General features: G+C 35.5%; 1 protein-coding gene across 1 annotated transcript in view; it reads right to left on the reverse strand.

Annotated features, from left to right (window-relative positions):
- LOC107700917 (androgen receptor-like) overlaps nucleotides 1-26,583 on the reverse strand; it is a 105,912-nt gene that overhangs the window by 48,470 nt on the left and 30,859 nt on the right. Inside the window, exons 2-3 of the mRNA XM_016502769.1 lie at nucleotides 12,265-12,416; nucleotides 8,188-8,304 (exon numbers count right to left, since the gene is read on the reverse strand). Coding sequence (XP_016358255.1) covers nucleotides 8,188-8,304; nucleotides 12,265-12,416 — 269 coding nt within the window. The remainder of the gene's footprint in view (nucleotides 1-8,187; nucleotides 8,305-12,264; nucleotides 12,417-26,583) is intronic.

Below are 26,583 nucleotides of genomic sequence, written 5' to 3' on the forward strand. Positions count from 1 at the left end.
ACAGTTGATACAGGAATTGTCACTAGCACAATCGAGGCAGTGTGGCATCATCACTAAAGTTGATAATTTGCATTTCTTTTTTAAGTCTTGCCAGTGTTTAAACCATTCAGCACTCGTGCGCTCTCCTTGAGGACGATGTGCTCATGCACACACGAAGTGCACACACATATAATATTCACCTCGAGCCTGCAACAATTGTGCAACAATTGCCCCATTGTAAAAACAAAAATCCACTGCATGATCATAAATTTCGGAGATAATTATATATTTTTTAAAAATGTAAAAGAAAAAAAAAATGTCTATACAAATCCTGACTGGAGTATCACTATAAATAATTCCACATGTTAAAAAGAAGGCTTCAAAAAGATCGGTATCGGTGATCGTATCGGTAGATACTACTTCTTGTGATCGACGATCGGCTCCAAAAATCCTGATCAGAGCAACCTTAATTGAACATATCAATACACTTTGCTTTGTTCTTAAGCTACACATGACTTGGCCTCTCACAACACTTTACAAGGGCAGTACTTCCCAAAAGTATTGTAACCCTAAGTGGATTGTAGAAACCATTGGAAACATTTACTTGCGATGCTTTTGGGAAACACAGTCCAGGTCAATCAAACAGACAACAGAAGAAGCAAATGACAGCCTCGGTGTTAACTCCATGTTATGAAAAAAATTTCACATTGCCACAAAGATGTTCAAATTTCACAAAGATGTTAATCTGCACCACAAGCACAGAAGTGTCTTTTTCAGAAGCTGTTCTTGTATCTGCCAGTCTTGATTAAGAGTCTAAGCTCACAGAGTTTCTCAGTTTCACAAAGTTTCACTCAACTAATTTCTACTCCTTTTAAGGTAAGAAATCATACTTTCTTCTTGACAAAATACTATCTTCTTTTGCTATGGATTTCAACTGAATTTAGGATTTTCATTTTTTTGCTACAATTTGTTGTGAATGTAAGGTTCTTTTCATTGGTCAGCAATCTCTTTGAACAGGCAGGTCTCTTCATTTGAATTTCCCCAATCCTTGATTTATTTATTTATTTTAAATCAGTACAGTCTTATTGAGAACAGTGGGAAGCTATGGTTTTATAAGCTTTCCCAAAGGAAGGATGAGCTTCACATTTTCAATGTGATGCTTAGCTGGTTAACATTAAATTTATGTATCTCATAGACTTGCAGAAACCTGTTCAAATCGATGAAGACAATATGTGCCAAATTTAAATCAGTATTTGAATGAAAGGTTAGCAGAAACCATATAGGCCACTAAATTTGACATAACTCCAATATTTGATTTCTTTCTTTTGTTCAAATGAAGTAAAGATTTAACTTCTCAACACTGAAATACAGCAGTGTTACAGGTCTAGTCTGCTACAACAGATTCAGATTCAAGCCATTTCAATAAATATTGCTGTTTTGACATTCATCGAGCAAAATTATTATAAGTCAATCCCAGTTATTGTAAGAAAAAAAAACAATCAAAAAATATTTTCTTTAAAATCATGCAAAATAAAAGCTACTGCAATCCATCAACAATGTAATTTATTATGTATATAGAAATGTATTTATTCATGTCTCAACTATATAAATATGTCTCAAATTTTGAGTCTCATATAAACTGACAAGTGGACAAAGCAGCTAATATAACATTTGGTTTTACCTGAGCAGAACAGTCAACATTTTCAAATATTAGATTTTTTTTTTTTTTTACCATTTGTTTAAAAAGATAAAGGAATTATGTTCATCACTTTTAAAGCATTTTTTAAAACCCTATTTTGTACTTTATTCATAGAAAGTGCCATGCAACTAATCTATGATCAGCAAATCGATCTGACCTATAGGTACAAGCCTGCGTCAAGCTGCTACGAATATAAATAATAATGTTGGTAACTGGCTTTAAACTTAAAGCTTAGATGTGATTTCAAATGTTCATTTTTTACTGATTTTACTCTTAGCTGACATAGTATACCCAATCAGAAAGTGACTCCTCACACTAAAGAAGAAGGGGTAAAAGAGGGGAAAACACCATGGGGCAGAGATACGTCAAAAGAGAGTGGCAGATGGTTTAGAAATACAGAAAAGAAATCCAGACCCAGAAGGAAAGGTGATATAGTAGCAGACATTGCCTGTGTAAACAACCCTGAACACCAGCAGCACTTTTGTGCACTGATTGCAAGATCCTTCCAGAATGTCTTTCAAAGAAGTATGTAAACCACATACTAATAAAGGCTGTGACTATATTGGGCAAATTGTTCCAGGTGTGATGTTGAATGTGTCCCTTATTATGTTTGATAAAAGCATGAAGTAATTTGTAAATATTCCATACAGTCCAAAAAGGTGAACATGGACATTTGGATGCTAAATTGTTGCTTTCAGGCTGGAAGCTAAAAAATGTGTAGTATCTCTACATATTTTCATGTACCTGGTTTGCAGGATAACCGTATGTAATGAGTCTGAACTTTTCATTACCAAACCTCTTTTACCGTGTTTCTAATCCATCTTCCACTCTCTCTTGCTGCATCTCTCTCCCATGGTGTTTTACCCTCTTTTTCCCTTCCTTCTTTTCTCCTGTATGCCCAATGACTTTCATCACATATTCAATTTTCACCCAGACCCCTGACGATCTTACAGAGGAGCAGAGGACCGTGTGACAGTGTGTATGCGTGCGTGTGTGTGTCAGTGAGACAGTAGTGTGAGAGGTGTTGAGATGCTGTTAATATGGCCTCCAGCTGCCAGAGAGGGTCTAGAGGGGCAAAAGTGCCATAATTCTATAATGTACTGATAACACTCTTTCTCCTCTCTTTTCTCTATTCAAAGAGAGACAGCTCTCCTAATCCTACCCATCCTGTCATTTTTTTCTTTCAGTTCCTTTGGAAATACCTCACATCTCTTACATTTTCTGCCAAACTTTATAGTCTCTCTCACACACTCTATCTCAGTTCTATCTCTTATTCCTGTAATTTAGACGCTGATGGAAGTTGTTACAGATTTGACTGATTATAGAATAATACATGCTCTCGTTCCGTCTCCTGTTCAGCATGTGCTCAATAATAACTTCAGATGGGTGCATTCAGAGTCGGTGTCCAATTGAAACTGGATCTCTCCTCATTTAGATCCCTCACTGTGCCGCCACCTCCTCTGCACTCAAAGAAAACAACCTCAGTGCGCTGTAATGCTGCCCTATATCAGCAACCTAAGAAATACAATAATTGCAGGTCATTGTCACCAAGTCAAGAAGTGCACCTGTCTGCTCAGGAACTTACTACTTGATTAACTGAAAGCCATGCATTACTTCAGAAAACAGCACAACTGAGGTATAATTTGGACAGGCTCTTCTCGGAATTATTATTCCAATTTTTATGTAATTGCATCTAGTATGAACAAGCCTACATCGTAAAACTCTGGTTTTATAACATATATGCCAGTGGATGTTCTAGATAAATAATAGCAATTATACATAATTTATCAAGGTCATGGTGATGCTGTCTATAGTTGGATGGAAAAAACAGCAAAGTTCTGTCACGGAAACCCTCAACTTAATTTGGACCTTTTTGTACTTTCCTGACTTCATGGAATGTCTTTATTGCTATTGAATACAGCTGCAACAAAATTACCTGACTGGCAAAGAACTGTATTTTGCACAGCTTATAGAGCTATAAATTATATAAGTAAAAAAAAACTACATATATTGGTAATAATAAGAAATCTTTCTTAAGTACCAAATCATTAATCAACATGAAAAGAAAAATCACCCCCAAACTTTTGAATGGCAGTGTGTACATATATGCACACAGTTGTGGTCCCACATTTACATGCACCTTGCAGAATCTGCTAAATGCATGCTGTTTTCCATGTAGTGTGAATAAGTGATTTCATATAATAGATGTGTAGTTCAAAACACAAATAATATCTGAATTTACAAATACGACTTAGTTCAAAAGTTTACGGCCTGGTTTCACAGACAGGGCTTAGACTAAGCCAGGATATGGCCATAGTTCAATTAGGACATTTAAATAATTTTTATAAATATGCCTTAGAAAAAAAACATTACTGGTGTGCATCTTGGAAAAAAAAACAAAACAAGGGCACTGAGATATTTTAACATCAATCAATGCAAATTTCTTTTAGTTGAAACAGCTCAGACTTACTTTTTTGTCTGGGACTAAGCTTAAGTATCGTCTGTGAAACCGGGGATACATATGTTTGATTCTTAATACTGTGCGTCCTCACCTGGATGATCAACAACTGTTTTATTATTTTGGGATATCTGTTCATGAGTTTATTTTAAAATGCCCACTGTTCTTCAGAAAAATCCTCCAGGTACTGCACATTCTTTGGTTTTCCAGCATCTTCTGCATATTTGAACCCTTTTCATCGGTGTATGATTTTAAGATCTATATTTTCACACTTTTATTTAAACATCTCATTCATTTAGTACTGCTCTTTGGGAAGCTTCATAAGACATAATCTGCAGAAGACTAAATAAATACAGTTTACTTCGATCATCCAATGTTTTGCCCTCTTGAGTATCAATGAAGTTGTCATTTTAAAGTTGTAATTTGTACTCAAGCAGTACTAAAGAAATATTCTTTGAATTACAGTTTAATTAGTCTATTAATTGTGGGTTGGAGTTGGAGTTAATTTAATCCATTCAAGAACGAGACAGAAAAACTAAAAGAGAATCAGTGATCACAATCAAGCTGATTGGAACTCATTACACAGTGACCTACTGTATACAGCCTCAAACTAAAAAAAAAAGTTATAAAACAAACTTTGAAAAAGTCCTAATGAAATTAAATTGCCTATTCTTCAGAATAATCTACAGCATCTGCTCTTAAAAAATGAAATATGATTTAATGAAGAATAAGTATGCTGTAATTTAAGTGATAAAAGCAGCATGCAATAAACTATGCTTCGTTTACTTCTGTTCCATTATCTATTGCTGTGAAAATGTATTCAATTAGTGAAAGCCCTTTGGAGAGACGAGGGGGGGGGGGGGGGACCCATAGACAAAATAAAAAAAAGGACGAACGTAGTGTCCGTGACGTCACCCATAGGTTTCTGAAGAACGTGTTTGAAGCTCAAAGTGGGTGAAGCCGGCCGGCCGTCGCCATCTTGGCATCGCGTCACCGCGCGTCACTCTCGGATAATCGAAAATGGGCAAAGAGGCGGGAGCTGGTTGCTGAAACCACGCCCACCTAGCTCGACGGCAGTGACAGCAGCAGCAATCCACCTGTCACTCAAGTGGCCACGCCCTTAATTATGCAGAACTTTAAGGCTTAGTATAATTTAAACGGATGAGTTATAAAAAAATTCACCCCCCTCACAGTTGTCATGAAGGGCGCTTTGTACCAGGCTGTAAAACAATTTTTCTGCTGTAAAGTTGGGCATTTTAACATGGGGAGTCTATGGGACTGACTCCCTTTTGGAGCCAGCCTCTAGCTGCCAGTCGATGAATTGCAGTTTCAGTCACTTCCGTGTTGGTTTCACGAGAGAGACCGGAAGGTTGCCGTTTGGGAAGACCTTAAGAGAGGGAGACCTCTTAATGTAGACCAGAGAGATAAACCCTTAATTACTTATCAATAATTCATCAGTGAGTGTCCTAGAGGGAGAGATCATGGAGAAATGCAAAGCTGACTGCACTACTTCAGTAAAGAAGTTCCCCACAGATGATCTGAAGACACCCCCCACATGCATTCTCTCTTTCTCTCTCTCAAAGCAGTCTTTAAAATGGCTCAGCTGCCATAGAGCTGCATTACCATGACAACTCAATTTATCTAAAGATTCAGAGCTTCATATACAAACAAGGTCCAAAATCAGCACTCTCCGATTGCCATATCCTTGTAAACATTGGTTTTGGTGAGTTACTCTTCAGCTGGCAGGCAACTTTATTATGGAAGTCTAAGAATGATTGCCTGACTCATGCTGATGAAAGCCACATGAGCGATTTGAACCAAAGAAATACAATCCATGTCCAAATTAATCTTTTGCAACTTGTGCATCCTGAGTGGAAAATTTACCTTCTGACATTTGCCTGGAACTGCATGTGGTAGGATACACAGGATATTTCTCATATTAATTCACCCAAAAATGAAAATTCTGAATGAATTTCTTTCTTCTGCTGAACACAAAAGATATTTTGAAGAACAGTTTCTGGTCCCCATTGACTTCAATGGCATTTTTTCTTCCCATACTATGGAAGTCCAAGACCAGCAACTGCTTGGTTACCCACATTCTTCAAAATATCATCTGTTATGTTCAACAGAAACTCATATAACAAATCCATACAGGTTTGGAACAACTTGAGGGTGAGTAAATGATGACAGAATTTTCATTTTTGGGTGAACTATTCCTGTAAGGTGCCAAAATGGAAATATAATACAGTCATTTGCATTGTCTGTCAATAACATGCAAGAGAAAAACTGCTAAATAACTCTCTTGTAATAGGGACAAAAATGTTTCATGGCCTTTGAGAATATTTATAGTCATCTGTAAGGTGCCAAAAATATAATATAATAATATAATACAGTCATTTGCATTGTCTGTCAATAACATGCAAGAGAAAAACTGCTAAATAACTCTCTTGTAATAGGGACAAAAATGTTTCATGGCCTTTGAGAATATTTATAGTCATTTTTCTCAATTCACTCACAAATGGCAGGTGCTGTGAAAAGTTCATTTTGGTCCTTTATACAAATATCTGCCACGGTGAGCACTTTTACGGTTGATCAATACCAAAAGCTTCAAATGTAAATTATCTTTGAAATTTCCTTTCTGTATAAGTCATAACAATGATTTATGTAATTTAAGCCATCTGTCATATCACATAAAATAAACCTTTATGTATTACCAAATGACCAGGACCAGTGGAATTTGTTTCCATAACTTAAAGGGACAACCTAGGGTTAGATAGCTTGCTCCTTGCAGTGATTGAGCCAGCAAACCTCTCATCACTATGCCTGGACTGTAAAGGAATAGTTCACCCAACAATGTCATTATTGAAATGTAAGTCCATCTTCTCTGCTAATGTTATTTGAGGTCATTTTGTGAACAAATTATTCTCTTGAGTCAGTTCTTTTCCATGATTGATCTGAGTGACTGTGAGGTTCACAAATCAAATTGAATGATTCGTTCACAAATTTGACTGATTCAGTTCACTACTGGATGATTCACAGCAGTTCTCTACCCACTGGAGAGAGAAGAATAGTGATTTAAAGTTTTGGCCTGTTCCTCACACAAAGCACACAGAAAATATAGTATGCCTTCAAATAACCTGGACCTAAGTGCAATACTTTATTTCAGTGGTCATAATGAACTGTAAAAGACTGAAGAGACAGTGAACTGAAATGTAAAAGACATGAGCGAGGATTCTTAAAACTTTCTTCTTGTTCCACAGAAGAAAGAAAAGGAAAATTATAAAGACTCAGACCCAAAGTTATTTTAGTATAATTTAGATATTACTACAGTTTTTATTAATAATGTTTTTGGTAAGGTTTTAGTGATTTTTGTCATTTTTATTCGTTTTTGCTTTTTAAAATGTCTATATATGTTTTTATTCATTTTTATTTCAGTTTTAATTTGAGTTATTTTAGTACATCAAGTTAAACTAAATGAAAAATCATTCACTGGTAACTATCTGAAATAAAATAAGTTTATTTTTTTATATTAAATTATTTTAAAGGGGTCATATGATGCGATTTCAATTTTTCCTTTCTCTTTGGAGTGTTACAAGCTCTTGGTGCATAAAGAAGATCTGTAAAGTTGCAAAGACTAAAGTCTCAAATCCAAAGAGATATTCTTTTCACGGACTGCAAGTACATTTTTTATATTTAAAGAGTTTTTATATTTTATATTTTAAGCGAGTTTTTTGGGCAGTGTAGAGTAGGGCTTGTTGTTTGTCATTTCTCCGATCACACTCAAACACATTTCATTACACAAAATAATGTTATTTTTAGCAGCATCAAAAATAATAATATAAAATAATATAAAAAAATATTTATGAATTGTTTTAATATGAAAATTATATTTATTTTTTTAATTATCAAAAAAACAAAATCAGGTTTTAGTTACCTATAATAACCCTGTTTGGAATTACATGAGAGTACATAAATGATGACATTTTTGGGTAAACTATTAGCCACTATATAGCGCATCAGAGTAGAGCACATATGGGAGCACACAATTTACCTCCCAGGGTCATCCCAGCCTCGAAACACTTCCTCAGACGGCAGGATGGACAGTTCTTCCTCCTCAGTTTATCTATGGTGCAGTCATTCCTGCTAGCGCAGAGATACTTCTGCTTCCCTAGAAGAAGAAACAGACGTTTTTCAGAAGTTTTAACTTTTGAGTCAGTTGGCAGCCAAAGTAAAGCTCTGTATCTGGATGTAAGAGCTGGATGTATCGTTTTTACACCAAAATAAAATGTAGATCAGAATAAAAATGGAGAACACACACACACACGCAGAATGCTCCAATTAGAGGGAGTTGTCAACGTGACAAGCCAGTCATAGCCCTCACTCTGGACACCTGGGTACAGCCAAATGAAAACTGCAGAGTGAGATTTGAAAAGAGGTTCCACGGTGTGTGTGTGTGTGTCTGTGTCTTAATCAGGAATACAGAGAAACTGCTGCAGTAACCTACACAACTGCAGTCAGGTCTGACATAAAATTACAATGAGATGTCACAGACATCCACTGCCAGACCTACATACAATTACAACAAGATCTGAGAATAAAACAGAAGTAAAATCAAATCAACAGTAAATCAAGCACAAAATTTAAAGAATCTTTGATTAAAGAATCAAAATTTAACATACTTAATAATTTACAAAAATACTGGGTAACACACAATGACAATCAAATCTGAAGTAATGCCAAACAAATGTACAAACTTTATCAGATAATCAGATCTTGCAACTAATCTTTTTAAAAAAGTGAGGAGTGTTATTTATAAATGTTTCGTCAGCATCCAAGAAACCTATTTGAAAAGAGCAACTCTTCTTAGAAAGTGGTGATGCTAAGTTGTGCAAAAAATTGTGTCACCTTTAAACAAATTCAGAAAGACATCTCTAACCTTACAGATCTGTCTGTCTACAATTATTCATAAACAACAATAAGACTGCACCTCTTAGTATATTGCTCCATGTCTCTCTCTGTCTCCATTAATGACTGTTGAAACGGTATAATAGTGTGTTATTTCTCTATTTGATTAAACTGAAGTTCATTGTTGGCTGTGGGGCAAGATCGTTTAACTCCTCTTAAAGGGATAGTTTTTTTTGTGCATTTTGTGCAGTATTCTCGTAGCTTCATAAAATTACGGTTGAACCCCTGATGTCACATGAATTATTTTACCGATCTCCTTGCTACGTTTCTGGACGTTGACCGTGTAAGGACCCTTGCTGTCTATGGGAGTGTCAGAGAGCTCTCAGAATTCATCAAAAATATCTTAATTTGTGTTCCGAAGATGAACGGAGGTCTTACGGGTTTAGAATGACATGAGGGTGAGTAATTAATGACAGAATTTTCATTTTTGGGTGAACTAACCCTTTAACCTTGATAAATAGTTTTGTTCCACAATCTGTGGGTGTTCAAAGCAAAAAGGGCATGACTTTATCAGAAGTGTGTATTATATTTTCAATTTGAACATTTATTTGGAGGATGAACATGGGCTTACTTTGCATACTTAGCACACATCCTAAAATGATCACTTATGTCATTTATTATATATTTATAGCGTATATATATATATATATATATATATATATATATATATAGCGCATATATTTGTATATAGTGTGTATATTCAGTCTGCCCTCACCACATAGTTTGTCATCATTTACTGATCCTTGTGTTGCAAACCTAACATACACTACCATTCAAAAGTTTGGGATTTATTTAATTTTTATCACTTTATTTGATTTTTATTTGATTTTATTATGCTGCATTTATTTGATCAAAAGTGCAGTAATGACTTCAAATGAAGAAAAGCAGGATCCACACTCGCTTGTATGCTTCTTAATGATTTTTGGATTTTGCAAAAAGCACAAATGGATCACCAATTGTTTTGGCACTTGGCCTTCCTCAGTGAATTAATCAATAATACTTTCACAAATAGTTCATTTTAAAAGAATTGGGACTACGGATCATCACGTGGGAACTCTCATTACAGGTGCATCTTATCACAAGCGTTAGCAATTTCCAAGCCAATATCCTGCTTTTTTGATTTGAAGTCATTACCCTAAGTGTTGGCTGAATACATTAAAAACAGTAATATTGTGATAAAATACACCTTTTATATTTTAAACATGTTTTAATATTTCCTCTGATTGGAAACTTGAATTTTCAGCAGCCATTACTCCAGTATTCAGTGTCACATCATCCTTCAGAAAAATTTGAATATGCTGATTTGGTGGTCAAGAACCATTTCTTATTATTATCCATGTCAAAAACAGTTGTGCTGCGTAATATTTTTGTGTAAACTGTGATGAGTTTTTTTTTTTTTAACGATTTTCTTTTTTTTATTTAATGCATCCTTGCTGAATAAAAAATATTACTTTTCTTTTTTTACCTTTTAAATGATAGAGCAGTGGTTCCCAACCCTGGTCCTGGAGGCACCCCAACACTGCACGTTGGGAACCACTGTGATAGAGAACTTTATCTAAGGAACACAAACCTACAAACACAAAACGTTTTCTTCATTTCCATGGAACACAAGTTTTCCATGACGATATCAAGCAGAATGTCCAGGCTGCTTTTTTCATACATTGGAAATGACCAATGGAACCTGTCCCTGGCCTGGTCCCCACCCACTTTTATCATAGGGAACAGAGCATCTTGCACATTCTGCCTAATAACTACTTTTGTGTTCCATGCAAGAAAAAAGTCATACAAGTTTGGAATGGGAATGTGAAAATGAATAGGTGACATGAATAATGCTGAAATCTATTCTTAGGTCACTTTGAGCTAAGCGTTTGGGTCTCACTGCGTTTCCACTGTCGGGCCAAAAGCAAGCGTCCTAGTGTGTGCCAGGGCCAGTCACTTTTCCACTGTCACTTCCGGGGCTTGATCGTGCCTCGTCAGGGCTTCCTCGGGGGCCAACGGCCAGGGTTTTTTGGCCCGCCGAAAACCTTGGGCCAAAGTGGGCCAGCTCAGGCTTGAGGAGTGGTTATGAACAAAGGTGGAATTTCTCCACATCTGGAGAGCGTCAGCACCACGAATGATTTCATATAGTTAACAGCTAACAGCAACATTAAAGACTTTTAAAATAAATTTAGCACAAAACTCACTTTTCGACAGCAGCGAGTGTTTGAAATAACCTCTGTTTGAGATGGAAAAATTATAGAAATGAACATTCTTTCTAAATGTCATGTATACGGTGACTACAAATAAACAGAAACAGACACAACTGAATATGTATGTCCTCATTCTTTTGTGAAATAACAGTAAATACCACTTTATTTCTGTGTGACTAATTTTCAATCCTGACAAATTAACTCATTATGATCAATGTATCACTTATTATTGTAAAACTGGTAAAACATTGACGCTTTTGGATTTAAATCTTTAAGTAAACAACAAAAAATGCAAACAAATGGCCGCTTTTATCATGTTCGTTTTGTGATCTCGCTATAGTTCCAGATTTATTCTGATAACTTCTCTTTGTTGGTGAAATGATGGGGTTGCATGACGTTGTTCCAAAGAGGCATGTAAAGGGCGTGGCTCGGTGCTCGGAGCTACAGGTCTGAGGCTATTGGCCCCGCCCGGCCCGTTTAAAGCACTGGCTCGCTCTGGCCCCACAGTGGAAAAGCAGCTACTGATTACTAATAGTTTATGGCGAGTCTTCACACACCTCACAGCCAAGTCTGTAATTTCTAGGCTTGTAAGTATTAGATTTCTATTTCCTTTTAAATTGCACAATAGGGAAAGAATGTGTCCCTAATTTCTGTATACATAAGACACAAAGTGTCGCCTACTTGCTCTCTTTTTATTTTCTCTCTTTTACTGAATTCCTGAATGCCCGTGTGTGATGTGCCAATTGTTGCAATTTTAAGTGATATGATTAAAAACAATAAAAGCTGTACTGGACACATGGTCAGAAGTATATTCATTCTATGGCAGCTTTTAATGCAGCTTTAATGACAGTTTATAGCTGCAATTTAAAGTTCTAATTAAAGTGATAAATGTCCTCTTTACATATGGTGAATATATTTAGCCGTTAATACAATCCGAAGCCAGACTTTTGTTATAATGAGTGTGTTTATGTTACCCTCAGCAGCTCTCTTAAAGAACACTTTGCAACTTCCACAAGTGAGGGCTCCATAGTGACATCCAGATGCTTCGTCTGAGCAGATTAGGCACATCCTTTGTGGAGGAAGGAAAAACTCCATTGGGAAAACGTCACTCCTCCCTCCATCAAACCTAAAAATAAAAACACAGCATAAACTAATGGCATGACAAAACACTGACATAAATGTTCTGTTCTCTGTTATATCTGCAGAAGAAAACAAATATGCTACAAACATGGAACTTGTCCTTCCACTGTAATGTCAATTGTGAAGAAAAATATGAGGTTCATTATCAGTAATTTGAACAGAACATGCATACCAGCTTTCATCCAAACAAACACAGAAATGTAGCAGTAATGGGCGCGCATGTGTACATTCAGTTGATCGAGCAGAATAAAAATAGTGTAGGTTGTAGCTGAATTTCTCTGAAGTTTTACATCGGTTGTCAAGTGTGAGAGCCTGCTAAATTAGAAATGTGCAGGTCCAGCACTCAGTGATAACATTCCTATGAAAATGCACAACTGAAAGCAGGTGCATGTGCCTGTGTGTGTCATTTGGTAAAATGATGGTAGTAAGTAGAGGTGACATTATCCTAATGCAAGTGCCAGGTCTCTAATGAAGGGTAATAACTGCTTCATTCCTTGAGGAACGATGGAAAGATTCTGAGTTAAAGAGAGTCATTCAGCATGATTATTCTGTTCTGATGATGGCAGCCAATTCTGTCACCACACGCAGTGAGAAAGGAAAAGTGAACGAAATGACTGCGATTAGGACAAGGGCATATTTCTGATATTTTCTTGGCTGTCAAAAAGAAGTGGTCAAATGTTGTACATTATAATAACTTTTTGTAAAAGAAAGAGTAAAATAAAGAAATAGAGAACTCAGGCAATACATTGTGACAGTCCAGACCTACATTTAAAAAAAAAAGAAAATCTCATTGTCACCTTTGTTTTCTATTTTCTCTCTCTGTTTTCAAATAAAGAAATAGATAACTCAGGCAATACATTGTGACATCCAGACCTACATAAAAAAAAGGAAAAAAAAAGAAATCTCATTGTCACCTTTGTTTTCTATTTTCTCTCTGTTTTCACCTGTTTTTTCCTTACATACACACGGTTGGGTGCTGCTGGTTCATGACATTTCTGAGAGTCTAACGATCTGTGTGCTTGATGACAAACGAAAGATCAACCCGTAGATGAATGGAAGAATGGAAAGATGGCCGTCTAATAATAATGGCAGGAAATAAATAATGGGAAAATGACCGTTCACTTCAACTTGAAAACATGTCTGCATTGGTATGAGAGATTTATAAAAAAACATCTACAGTATAAAACTTTGTTGTCCCCTAGTGTTTTTTTTTTCATTAAATTTAAACAAGAAAAGAGGTTTTTAATAATATTTTCTTAATTTACAATTAAATAATGAATAAACAAACATGTGTGGGAACTTTTGTAAATTACAACACTGGAATTTTCCAGAAATCTGATGATTTCTGTGGAATTCTGTGCCGATTCCAGTTAGGCCTGGATATGGGTAAAATCACTCTAATGCCGTATGGGAGTCTTGGCATTCTTTGGAGGTGTTTTGGTTGTTTCACTTACACTACTGACCTGCCAGCTGTGGCACTTTCAAAAGAAGCTATATCAATCGCAGGGTTTGGGTGTCTCTCACTATCAGCGTTATGGCAGCTATTGCTTTGACCTCATGCAACGCCGTGCTTAAGAAGGTCACTTGGGCTAAAAATACAGTTCCACTGAGGTTCTGAGCCAGAGCAGTCACACCACACACGCTCTCACCTGGGATTCAAATTGTGTTGGTTTGCTCTCACTTACTATTTCCACTGACAAGTTCTTTAGTCTTCCTCATTACTGTAGATTAGACATAACTTAACAACACCCAAATTACATTTTTGAAATACTAAAAGGTGATGCTAACTGTCTAGCTAATTAGCTACTAAGGTTAGGTGAAATAATTTTTAAATATAATGTTCAAATATTTTTATTCATCCACCTATATATATATTACACTTCATGGAAAAACGAATTATGTGATGTTCAGAACATGGTAACTACACAGACCAGGTTTGAAAAAAAATATATCATTATGAAAATATAATGATATATTCCTTAAATAACATGTAATCCCTAACAACAGGCCTTATTCTAATATCATATATATCTGTGATGTTCTGCAAAAGAACAAGCTTTAAAACACTTTTTTTTCTTACTGCTGAAAATTAGATCACTTATGGTAAAAGCCATTTTCTCTCAGGTACATACAAGTGTAAGCTTCACGGTGAATACTTCTACATCACTCTTGTCAAATGTATCTTGACTCCATATAGTGGTTATTCTGAGAAAATCCTAGGTATTTTGAGCAATAGAATTATATAAAATATATAATATAAAATTAATTTATATAAGTAGTCTATATACAGTGGTGTGAAAAAGTGTTGGCCCCCTTCCTGATTTCTTATTTTTTTGCATGTTTGTCACACTTTAATGTTTCAGATCATCAAACAAATTTAAATATTAGTAAAAGATAACACAAGTGAACACAACATGCAGTTTTTAAATGAAGGTTTTTATTATTAAGGGAAAACAAAATCCAAAACTAAAATAAGAAATCAGGAAGGGGGCCAACACTTTTTCACACCAGTAAAATTACAAAATATATATTTTTTTTGTGCATTAAAAATCAATTACTTTAGTACTTTCACTCAAGTAAAATTGAAAATGAGTTCTTCATACCTTACTGGAGTATTATTTTATTACACATATCTGTACTCAAGTACTTGATTTGTGTACTTCGTTCAGCACTGCCACTTTCACTGTACAACTGAAACATTCTTTGAAATACCTTCTTTTGTGTTCCACAGTAGAGAGAACGGTTTGGAACGACATGAGTTTGAGTAAATGATGACCAAATGTTCATCACATCGATGTCAGTGACAGTGTTGCGATACTGACGAAATGTAGATGTTTAAAGTATTATGGTTCTCTGCCTTATCAGCTCTTGTGATCTGAGCTCACATTTTAACAGGGATGTTAATGACGCCTAAATATAACACAGAGAGAGTGTCTGTCAAGTCAAGTCAAGTCACCTTTATTTATATAGCGCTTTTAACAATACAGATTGTGTCAAAGCATGACGCAAGAAGCAAGTCATTTGTAATTTTAACAAGTGCAGTTTCTGTGCTATGGTGGGGCCTGAAACCTGACTGAAATTCTTCATGTCTGTGTGTGTTATTATTACTGATGAAGGTAGAGACAGGGAGTATGAAGTTAAGACTGAGCGGGGACAAGTTTGTGTGTGTGTGTGTGTGTGTGTGTGTGTGTGTGTGTGTGTGTGTGTGTGTTTGTGAAAAGACAACTGCACCACAACCAAGTAGTTGATTGGACACAGAGTATAGACATAATAACTATAATGACATGAGATGTCAAGGTTACACACAAGGACGAACACACATAACAAACACTCACATACATGCCCTCTCTTTCACTTCTCTCCCTCCCTTTCTTTTTCTCTCTGTCTCTGACTGTTGCGCTAAACATTGGTTACTGTTTTTCTTTCTTTCTTTCTTTTTCTTTCTTTCTTTCAGTGACCACAGCTGTCCAGCAAGATTTAAGACAAAATTTTCAGTGAATAATAACTTTCCATTTCTGTTCCACACAAAAATCTATTGTATGACTTCAGAAGAATTGAAATATAGTACACAGGTCACACATAATAACTACTTTTATGATGCTTTTATTGTGCTTTTATGTCTTTTTGTGGAGCTTGACAAAACCTGGTCTCCCTCCACTTTCAATGTACAAGACAAATCAGCTTGGATATTCTACTAATAAAAAAAGACATCAGGTAACATCAGCTGTTTCATATGGTAACATTTAAATTTATTCAAGTAAATTAAGAAAATTACATGTTATGCAAGTATTAAGTTATAAATTTATATGACTGGGTCAGCCTGATTTCATTACATTAAAATGTGCTAAATTAATTTTTAGGTCTTCAGGTATGCATTCATGCTACACGTATGCAGTCCACTGAAGCATGAATATCACACAAAGTGGTGACAGAATGTTCATTTTTGAGTGAACTGTCCATTTAACAAATATTCATTACATGTAAAACATTGCGGCAGAGTTGTGCACAAATTAGGATTAAATTGAGAATGCCATTTAAATTCCAATTAAATTCCTGAATTTGAAATTTAAAGGAAGTTTGTCAGGACAAGCAAACAAACAAATAATAAATAAATTAAAAATAATATATATATAAGGGTCATTCGTGGGATTCATTAATATTTCAGTCCCCCAGAGTTTCTCTCTTTGGTGGTTCACCAAATTGAATTTTTAGAAGCTTTTCACAATACTTTGGTATGCCCATTATTAATGAATAAACATAATTATTAAATTTAATATTTTTTAATAATGTCTTATATCTATCTTAAACCAAGCATTCTGTCATGTCCCTGAGGCACTTCACTGAGTTTTACTTAGAAAAGTATTAACAAAATGTGCACAGTGTCTGTGATTTTTGGCAATAATGTAAGCATTTATTTGTGTTCCTTTCTTCTGAACATTTTTTTTTCTAAAAACAAAAGCAAGATATTTGATAAAAAAACAGACTTTAAAGTTATGTCCCTGCACTCAACCCTATCACACTAACCATTCTATGCCCATAATAATTTAGTCTCCACACTTATGTGACATCATTTACCAGAAATGACATCATTCAGGCCTCTTTAATGGGGATGCAGAAAATAGTCAACAGTATCACACTTTTTATTCATATTTGTGAGGCATATTATAGTCAGGGAGGGTACTGCCCAGCTTAACATCTCAACCCCGTCGCATAAAATTAAGATGGAAGATGATTCTTTTTCAACATTTTATTTTAATAAGTATACACAATGTACTTATTTTATTGCTGCCATATATGATCTACTCTCCTACACAACATGAGGAGCAGTGGCCATTTTGAGTGAAAAACCACAACCCCGTCACAAATATACGCATTTCTCATTGTTACGGAGTTGTAAACTTGTGACAGTGTTGAGTTATTTACTTCATTTATTAATAATTTTAATTAAAAAAAATATATATATAAAATAGTCATGGTTTCAGTAAATATATACTTACCAAAATCATGACAACTATCAAAATCACAATATTTCTGTTATAACTAGAATTTTTGATGTAATATGTCCACTTAACTAAAACCGCAATTTTATTGTTTTAGTCCTTAACATGTCAGATAGTGATCAGCAAGAAATGTTTTCATTCTTAATTGTCTTCCCTGTATTTTTTCAAAAATATTAATGTGACAAGGTGTGACGGGGTTGAAGACTGTAACACATTTGAAGGGATACATTGCCTTCAATACATTGTCCTTCTTTCTGGTGTCCTTTCAATTTCTGATGTATGATGCTTGTCAAAGTTTAAACTTCCAAAATAAAAATATTTTTTACAAAAATAAGACCATAGACACACAATTTTTGTATTTTAGCTTCAGTCCTATAAAATGTGAAAATTATGATAAATGTTGCATTTGTTATCATTAAAATGTTATCAGGGACACATGAGCAGTAGGTAGATGTTTGTTTTATAACACGTTCTGTGTAAATTCCTTTTTGAACAAATTCCATTTTGTCCAGTTGAGAAAAAAAGGTGTATAAACCTGGAAAAAAAAAAAAAAAACTGAAAATAATAAAAGGCCTTTAATGCCGAGGGTGGGAAAACATGATGTTTTGGAGGTTTGATATGTGCCTAATGATGTGGGGTATTTTAAAAAATGAATCATATGTAGTTGAAAAAAATGTATATTCCAAGTTGAAATGCTACCGAATCCCAGGAATGACCCATAAATAAATAAAAAGCCTTGAAGTTGAAGGACTGCATAGCACAGAAATAAATAAAAAAATAATAATAATTCTGAATTTTCCCAACCTTCTTTGAGGTTTTCAGAACCTCAATGGACTACATTCTTAACCACAGATCCAGATTGCCATCATTCCCTTACAGGTGAACTCAAGAAACTGAAGATTTTAGGGTCCTTCATTAGGCTGTAAACACATTCTGAGTCTATGTGTAAGGCGATGTGAGAAGTGTAACAGGTTTGTAGGTGAGGTGACAGTGTGTGTTTGCATGTGTGTCCTGTGATGTTTCCAGAAGTGATTAGGTGCACAGGTGATTTATTGGTCTCGGGTTAAGTTAACAACTCAGATTTGTCACTTCATCCGCACTTGCTGAAAAACAACTTCCTGGAAAGTCACACACAGGCACTGATCCCCTAACAACCAACAAGAATGGCTGAGCACCCATGGAAAAACCTGAATTGTTCTCTAATAACTTTGACCAATCAAAAAAATAATTTGAGATTCGGCAACCTCTGTAATTTATGGAACACACAAATGGCTCTTTAGAGTGGCTATTTAAATAACAGACTTTCAAATACAAAGTTAATAAAAAAATGTAAAAACATTTTTTAAATTTTTTATTTATCATAAAATTATGAAAAAATACAATAAAAAATATTAATTATTCCACTCGTGTTTTTTTTATCAATTTACTCCAATGTATGCGAGTAGGGTGCTCTTTTAAATCCAGGTATACCAAAATCAGTAAAAAATCCAAAATATGCAGCAGAGCTGAAGAGGTTAGTGGAGTTTAGTTCGTTCCATTCCCAAAACCAGCCAGTAATCTTACAAAATGCAAGTGTCTAATCAGTCATTATTTATGATATTGACCTTCATTCATTTCTATCTAGCAAACACCAGACTGTGCCAGCCTCAGCCGAATATTCGGGTAGAATTATTCCTTGTCCGTTATACTTTTTTGAAGCCATTATCCGTGCCATTCTGAATAAGGTATTCGGCTTCGGGCACACCCCTATTACTACATTACATATTTTAATTTGACATGCAACATAGATAAAGTCATAGAAAGTAACAGCTACACGCAATATTGTAATCCTAAAATTCACGTCGTACTTGCAAACTCTGTGCATGCATTATGGTTAATGCATGCTCGAGTAGTCGATTGCTTCCGACAGCGCCGACTAGTGGTTGAAGTAGTCGATCACTCGACTAGACTATGCAAGCCCTAGCATCTGCTGATTTCATATTATGTGTGGATTACTTGGTTTTATTTGAAAAACAGAAGCATGCCAAATGGACTCCAATGTGAATCTCCGATTTCAACAGCTAAATAGTGTGATATCCGGCCGGCCAATGTTAACTTAATTATAAGAAAAACAGGAAAAAACACCTTATTTACACTGTTTGCATCTCCAAGGCGTCCTTTGCACATTTTTCTGTTAACATTAGTATTTATGATTGTTAAATCTCTGACAACTTGACACTTGGCAACAGGGCTCTGAACCTGTTCAAGGAACGAAAATGAAAACGTATGAAATTTTGACAGGAACAGAACCAGAAAAACGGAATCAAACGAAATCAAATTTTATAGTTCCGAACAGAATCGAAAAATTGAAATGGCCATTAACCGGTTAATAACTTTATTTTATCGTTCCATTTAATATTTGAAGTTTGCTGTCAACCAATCACGAATTCAAGTAGTACGGCCTATGCAAATGTGAAGCTGAGACGCGCTCAGCTGTGAACTCATCATAGGTAAGTCGCAATGGCAATGCCCCGGCGTTAGAGTTTATCCGATTCAACAGATCACACGCACTTGCAGCGCTTCTGTGAACGGAGAAAACAGAATAAACCTGTAGGCTTACATAAAAGGAATAACCAATATTGGCCTATACACGAAATGTATTTCACTTAAATCATTGACAGATTAACAAAACGAAAGAAAAAAAAAGTGCTTAGTTCGGTTCATTGTTACGCGATCCAAAGTTCACAGAAAGGAAAATGAGACAGCAGAAAATAGTTTTCTTTATTTTGCAAAAGTTTTACAGTTTTATTTATTTTACAGTTTTATTTATTTTGCAAATCTTGACAGTTTTGAATGATGTTTTGCTTCTATCTGTATAACCAGCCAGCTTTGGTATGACCATATCGCGCCAGCGCCTCACGCTCACACAGACACAACATATTTTGCAACATTGCAGCCTGTTCATTATCAAAATAAAATACAGTTAAAGAAACATATAAAAAGTTGCACTGCTCCGTTGTACAATCTGTTGCATTCAGCGTGACCACCGCCTCACTGTGTTGATATAGCCGATGTGAAGGATGATGTCGATGTGAGTGAAGTACAAAGCCTATTACATAATAAATAATATTTTAGCATCCAGTTACGTCGAATATGGAAACATTTGGATTCGGACCGAATAAGAGAGGTAGGCATCAGTTTCACCTTATTAATTTGTTTTTGGATTGATGTTTTTATAGCCTTTATACGCATAGCCTTAGCTTTAGAGGATTTGTTGTGGAGAGATGCAAACTAATTACTGTGTTTATCATAGATAGCCTATGTACATTAGCACATTATTTCTGAATGTAGCCTAATAATAAAATGTGACGTGAGCCTACTCAACTTGTTTTTTTCCCTCTCAAAACGCAATTTTATAGGCCTATGAGTAGCTTTTTTTTTTAACAATGTAGCAAACATTTTTAAATATCTTTAAAAAATACTTGAATGTCTTTAAAGCATTAACAGATTTTTTTGCTTTTGTTTAGTATCCTATAATCTGGCCGAAATCTAGAAAAGATGATGCTGTACACTCTTAAAAATAAAGGTGCTTCACGATGCCATAGAAGAACCCTTTTGTCTAAATGGTTCCATAAAGAACCTTTAACATCTGAAGAACCTTTCTGTTTCACAAAAGGTTCTTTGTGGCGAAATAAGGTTCTTCAGATTACAAAAACGCAAGAAAGAGATGGTTCTTTAAAGAATCTTTGACTGAATGGTTCTTTGTGGAACCAAAAATGGTTCTTCTATGGCATCGCTTGAAGAACCTTTTGAAGCACCTTTATTTTTAAGAGTGTATTGGCTGTGACTAAGCGCAGCGGGTTAAGATACAAGATCTCCATCTCTTCCCGTTTTTTTTCTTTTTTCTTTTTTGAGTAGAAAATGCTGTACTTTATTATTAGGCTATTATTGTTATTATTGGCAAAGAAAAAGGTACAAAAAAAATTTTTAACCGGTATTTTTTCTAGGCAAACCGGTTTCGGAACGATAATACAGAGGACCGCAGGAACAGAATTTACAGAACAGAAAAGTAAAAATATTAATTAAATGTGGCCCTTATTTCAAAACATCCACCCAGCACTGGCGTGTGTATGTGTGTGCTGTGTGCAAGGTGTTTTTTTGTTTTTTTTTAAAAACAAAGCAATAATGACCCAAGAGAAAGGACTAAAGGTTAAACAAATAGGTCATCAGAAAATGAATCTTATGCAACTCAAGGCATTTCATATGATTAATGACAGTTAGCCTGGGGCTCATGCAAGTAGTGGGATTTCTTACATAGCATTCCTATTTGAAAATTATATCAGCATCATAAATGACTATTTTTGAGTTGCTCTGTCAATGAAAACATCACGCAACCATGTGGTTGTTGAGCCCACTAAAGCATATGTGAGGCACTGGGTGAAGCACAAAGCAGGGCTGCTACAAAGATGAACATCCAGAGTAACAATGAGAACGTTTTTCGCCATTCTTGAACTATGCAAATAAGCACCTTTGTTGATGAGATGACAACATGGAAAGGTTAGATCCCAAAATTATTCCTGCACCTTCCAGCCAGCTACAGTGTGGGCTCAGTGTGTGCACGGGTCAATTCATTTGAAGTATGTGTGGGCATTCATGCGTGTAAGCATCTAAAAGTGCTGAGCAAGTTTAAAACTTCAGTCCTTCACCTATTTGAAAGACATCTTAATAAAATAATTATCACTGGGGATAAAACAGTAAAAAAAAAAAAACTTGCGCTCCTCCTCCGCCTGCGGGTAGGGGTAGGAAGAATCATGGGTCAAAGGGAGGTAGGCAAGACCTAAGGGATGTGATCCAGACAAGGCGTCAGTGCTTTCGTCCGGATCAGAGTCATCAGGGAAGGGGGGACAGAGACACAGAACACCCTCAGAGCGATCCTGATTAAATCCTTCTAGTGAAGACCTCTGATGAAACATCCAGTGGCGGCTCGTGGGTTTTAAAATAGAGGAGGCACACTAATTGTATTGGTCTGGGATCCCTGCTAATTATTATTATTATTATTATTATTTGCTTAACCACTTTAAAATGGCTTTTTGGTTGCTTTTAGTCAGAAAACGCAAAGAAAACGACATACATACAGCAAGATAATATAATTTCACTTACCTGGCCTATCACTTGAAGCAAACATCCATCCCTTCTTAAAAGTCTGTGTTAAAAGAGAGCTGCCTGTTGCGCCATTTAATTAAGCCAACTGCTGTAGCCTATATCCAGCTTAGGCTGTTTTCCCTAACTTTGTATATATACTGTTTGAATGACAGCTTGGTAAATCTGAGGCACTGGGTGAAGCACAAAGCAGGGCTGCTACAAAGATGAACATCCAGAGTAACAATGAGAACGTTTTTCGCCATTCTTGAACTATGCAAATAAGCACCTTTGTTGATGAGATGACAACATGGAAAGGTTAGATCCCAAAATTATTCCTGCACCTTCCAGCCAGCTACAGTGTGGGCTCAGTGTGTGCACGGGTCAATTCATTTGAAGTATGTGTGGGCATTCATGCGTGTAAGCATCTAAAAGTGCTGAGCAAGTTTAAAACTTCAGTCCTTCACCTATTTGAAAGACATCTTAATAAAATAATTATCACTGGGGATAAAACAGTAAAAAAAAAAAAACTTGCGCTCCTCCTCCGCCTGCGGGTAGGGGTAGGAAGAATCATGGGTCAAAGGGAGGTAGGCAAGACCTAAGGGATGTGATCCAGACAAGGCGTCAGTGCTTTCGTCCGGATCAGAGTCATCAGGGAAGGGGGGACAGAGTTCAAACTAATATCACGTAATTTACGTCTCTGTGATGATTGTTTGATATCAGAAGACAGGCTAGCCTCCCTTGCCAGGGTTCTTTTCTCAACACTGAAAGTGAACACTCGATGCTGATTGGCTAATTTTTTTTACCAACGGAGGCACGAGAGCTCACCTCTCCCCTGGCCTCCCCCTCCCTTCTCTATCATTAGCGGTTGTAATTACATCAGCAGATTCGGCACATTCGCGATAGAAAAGCGGCGCTTTCACGTTATGATATTACAACTGTGAAATTACAAACTAAAAATACACATTCTGAGACATTAACTGAAATGAATTGTGAATTTTATTAACATTAAATCGTCCTCCTCCCATGTTCACCTCATAATTATGGGGAAGCTGTGCCTCCCCCGACGAGCCGCCACTGGAAACATCGCTGGGAGATCCTGAGCTGCTCCAGATGGAGAGCTCTGGACAAAACGCACATAAATTTATGCAATGTTACTAAAAAACATTCACGCTAAAAACTTACAACTTTTGAGAAGATAATAGTTTGACATTGCAACTAAAAGTTGTGTGCAAGCATTTCAGATGTTACTCAAGAGAAGAAACAGCGTGTAAAATGTTAGTTTTGAATGAGGAAACAATTAAATTATATTTTAGCACAAAATGAATCTTATGCAACTCAAGGCATTTCATATGATTAATGACAGTTAGCCTGGGGCTCATGCAAGTAGTGGGATTTCTTACATAGCATTCCTATTTGAAAATTATATCAGCATCATAAATGACTATTTTTGAGTTGCTCTGTCAATGAAAACATCACGCAACCATGTGGTTGTTGAGCCCACTAAAGCATATGTGAGGCACTGGGTGAAGCACAAAGCAGGGCTGCTACAAAGACGAACATCCAGAGTAACAATTAGAAAGTTTTTCGCCATTCTTGAACTATGCAAATAAGCACCTTTGTTGATGAGATGACAACATGGAAAGGTTAGATCCCAAAATTATTCCTGCACCTTCCAGCCAGCTACAGTGTGGGCTCAGTGTGTGCACGGGTCAATTCATTTGAAGTATGTGTGGGCATTCATGCGTGTAAGCATCTAAAAGTGCTGAGCAAGTTTAAAACTTCAGTCCTTCACCTATTTGAAAGACATCTTAATAAAATAATTACCACTGGGGATAAAACTGTAAAAAAAAAAAAAAAAGGTTCTCGTCCTTTTTCTTGCTCTTTTCAAAACACTGAGACTTTTCCCATATATTGAGAGTATTTAGTTCTGTAGAACAGCAATGGATGCAAATACTATAAAGACATCATGGAAGCTGAAAGTGTTATTTATTGACAGCCGATCACACAACAGAAAAAAACGTGACAACAGGCAGTCAGCGAATGTCGCTAATAATCCTGCATTGTCTATTGTAACAATCAGTCCACTGAAGTCGAGTTTAAGAACCCAAGTGCAGCTTTATTCCATATAATATTTCGTTGTGTTCAATGAAAAGGTCGAACATGTGGCTCCTTTGTGCATGTTATAGACAGAGGTGCACATAAGATTTTCAGCCTGGTTCTCATAAGAGAACCTGGAGATTTGGTTTGGTCGTCACACTAACATAGTGTGACCCATTAAATAAATAAATATATACAATTATAAATAATAAATAAATAATAGAGATAATATTATTGCACTTTTAGTTAGTTCGTTTTTTTTTTAATAAAATAATAAAGTGTGATAATACTATTATAAATCATTTTAAATATTTTAAAATAAAAAGGGAGTATTAAATACAAATACACTTATTATATAGTAAACTTACAAATAAAATGCTAATATGTACTTCTTTTTTTAATATGAATTTTCATAATTTTCAAACTTAAAATCAGATTTATTTTGGCGGGTTGCCGGCAAATACGGAGATGCGCTTCCGACAGACGCATGCGAGCACGAGCACTTGTGCCACCGTGGGCATTTTCAAAAGACTTTTGCGTGCTTTTTTCGTATTGTCAAACTGCGGTAAGTTATTTACTTACACAGTCTATAAATATGTAAGCAACAACACTGTAATGGTAATGTTTAAAGTGTTGTCAGGTGGTAATTGAAGCAATATAAACCCTTTGAAATTACCCGCGAAATTAACTTGTCTCATTCTGAAGGGACGTAACTTAAGTTAAACATGATGGTGCAAGAAACGGCGATGACGGAAGATATTAATTCTGTATATTACCAAAGACTAAAGATAATACCACCAATAATTCCCTCTTTGTTATTTTACATATCCCTGTGGGTTACTTTGCTCATGAGGTGGTACAGTCTGAGGTAAATGTATGTTTATCCCTTTTAGTTGTTTAAATTGGTCACTAAAACACGTAACTTTACAATAATATATTTAATATTTTCAAAACTTTATCGGGTGTGAAGTGTTTGTTCTAGTAGTAAAATACATTAGACTTTGTCGTAGAATAGCTCACGCGATTATGTGAGAGGCATTTCAAATTTTTAAATAATTTAAAAAAGTACACTGAAACGATTCAGTAAAGATTAAATATAAGTCTGACAGAAGACAAAATGAGCATTGTGAATCTATATTTATATTTATAATAATCGTTTATATTACAATTGTGTTTCAGGGCAGTTTGTGAAGACAGATGTTGCTACAACCTCTGGACTGAAGTCAGTTCCAGCTCCACCTGCCACAGCAGACTCTGCTGTATATGGAGGCCCTTATGTGTGTACTTTTCATTATTGTGCATGCAGATATTATTCAGGTACGTAAACACTTGACTATTGCATGAATAATGTATGTACCATCTTTGAATGTACCAGAAATGTATTTGGTTAATTGCAGTTGAAATAAAAATGAATTAGAAATTTCCCCCCCCCCAATTCAGCTCCAACAGGTGAACATACACATACACAGTCAAAAGTTTTTGAACAGTAAGATTTTTTTTTTTTAAAGTCTCTTTTTTTTTTAAAGAAGTCTCTTCTATTCACCAAGCTTGCATTTATTTATTTGATCCAAAGTACAACAAAAACAATTTTGAAATATTTATAAATATATATTTATAAATATATAAAAATATTTAAATATTTTTGAAATATTTGGTGGGCAGAAGAGACTTCTTTAAAAAACTAGAAAAAAAAAAAACAGACTTTACTGTTAAAAAAACTTTTGACTAGTAGTGTTCTGTATGGACCTTACCAAACTAAATTGTTTGTTGTTTGCTAATTGTTATTCACTGTATGATAAGTGAAGTTTCTTTTTCTTGATTTTTATACAAACACACTGTGTCTGTGAGTTGATTTGCATGAGTTTTAATTGAATGGAGCCTAAGAGTGTTCATTTTGTCAAGCAGTATAAATGGTGTCTAAATGAGACTACGGTT

Source organism: Sinocyclocheilus anshuiensis, unplaced genomic scaffold (assembly GCF_001515605.1).
Source record: "Sinocyclocheilus anshuiensis isolate Anshui unplaced genomic scaffold, SAMN03320099.WGS_v1.1 scaffold438, whole genome shotgun sequence".
NCBI lineage: Eukaryota > Metazoa > Chordata > Actinopteri > Cypriniformes > Cyprinidae > Sinocyclocheilus > Sinocyclocheilus anshuiensis.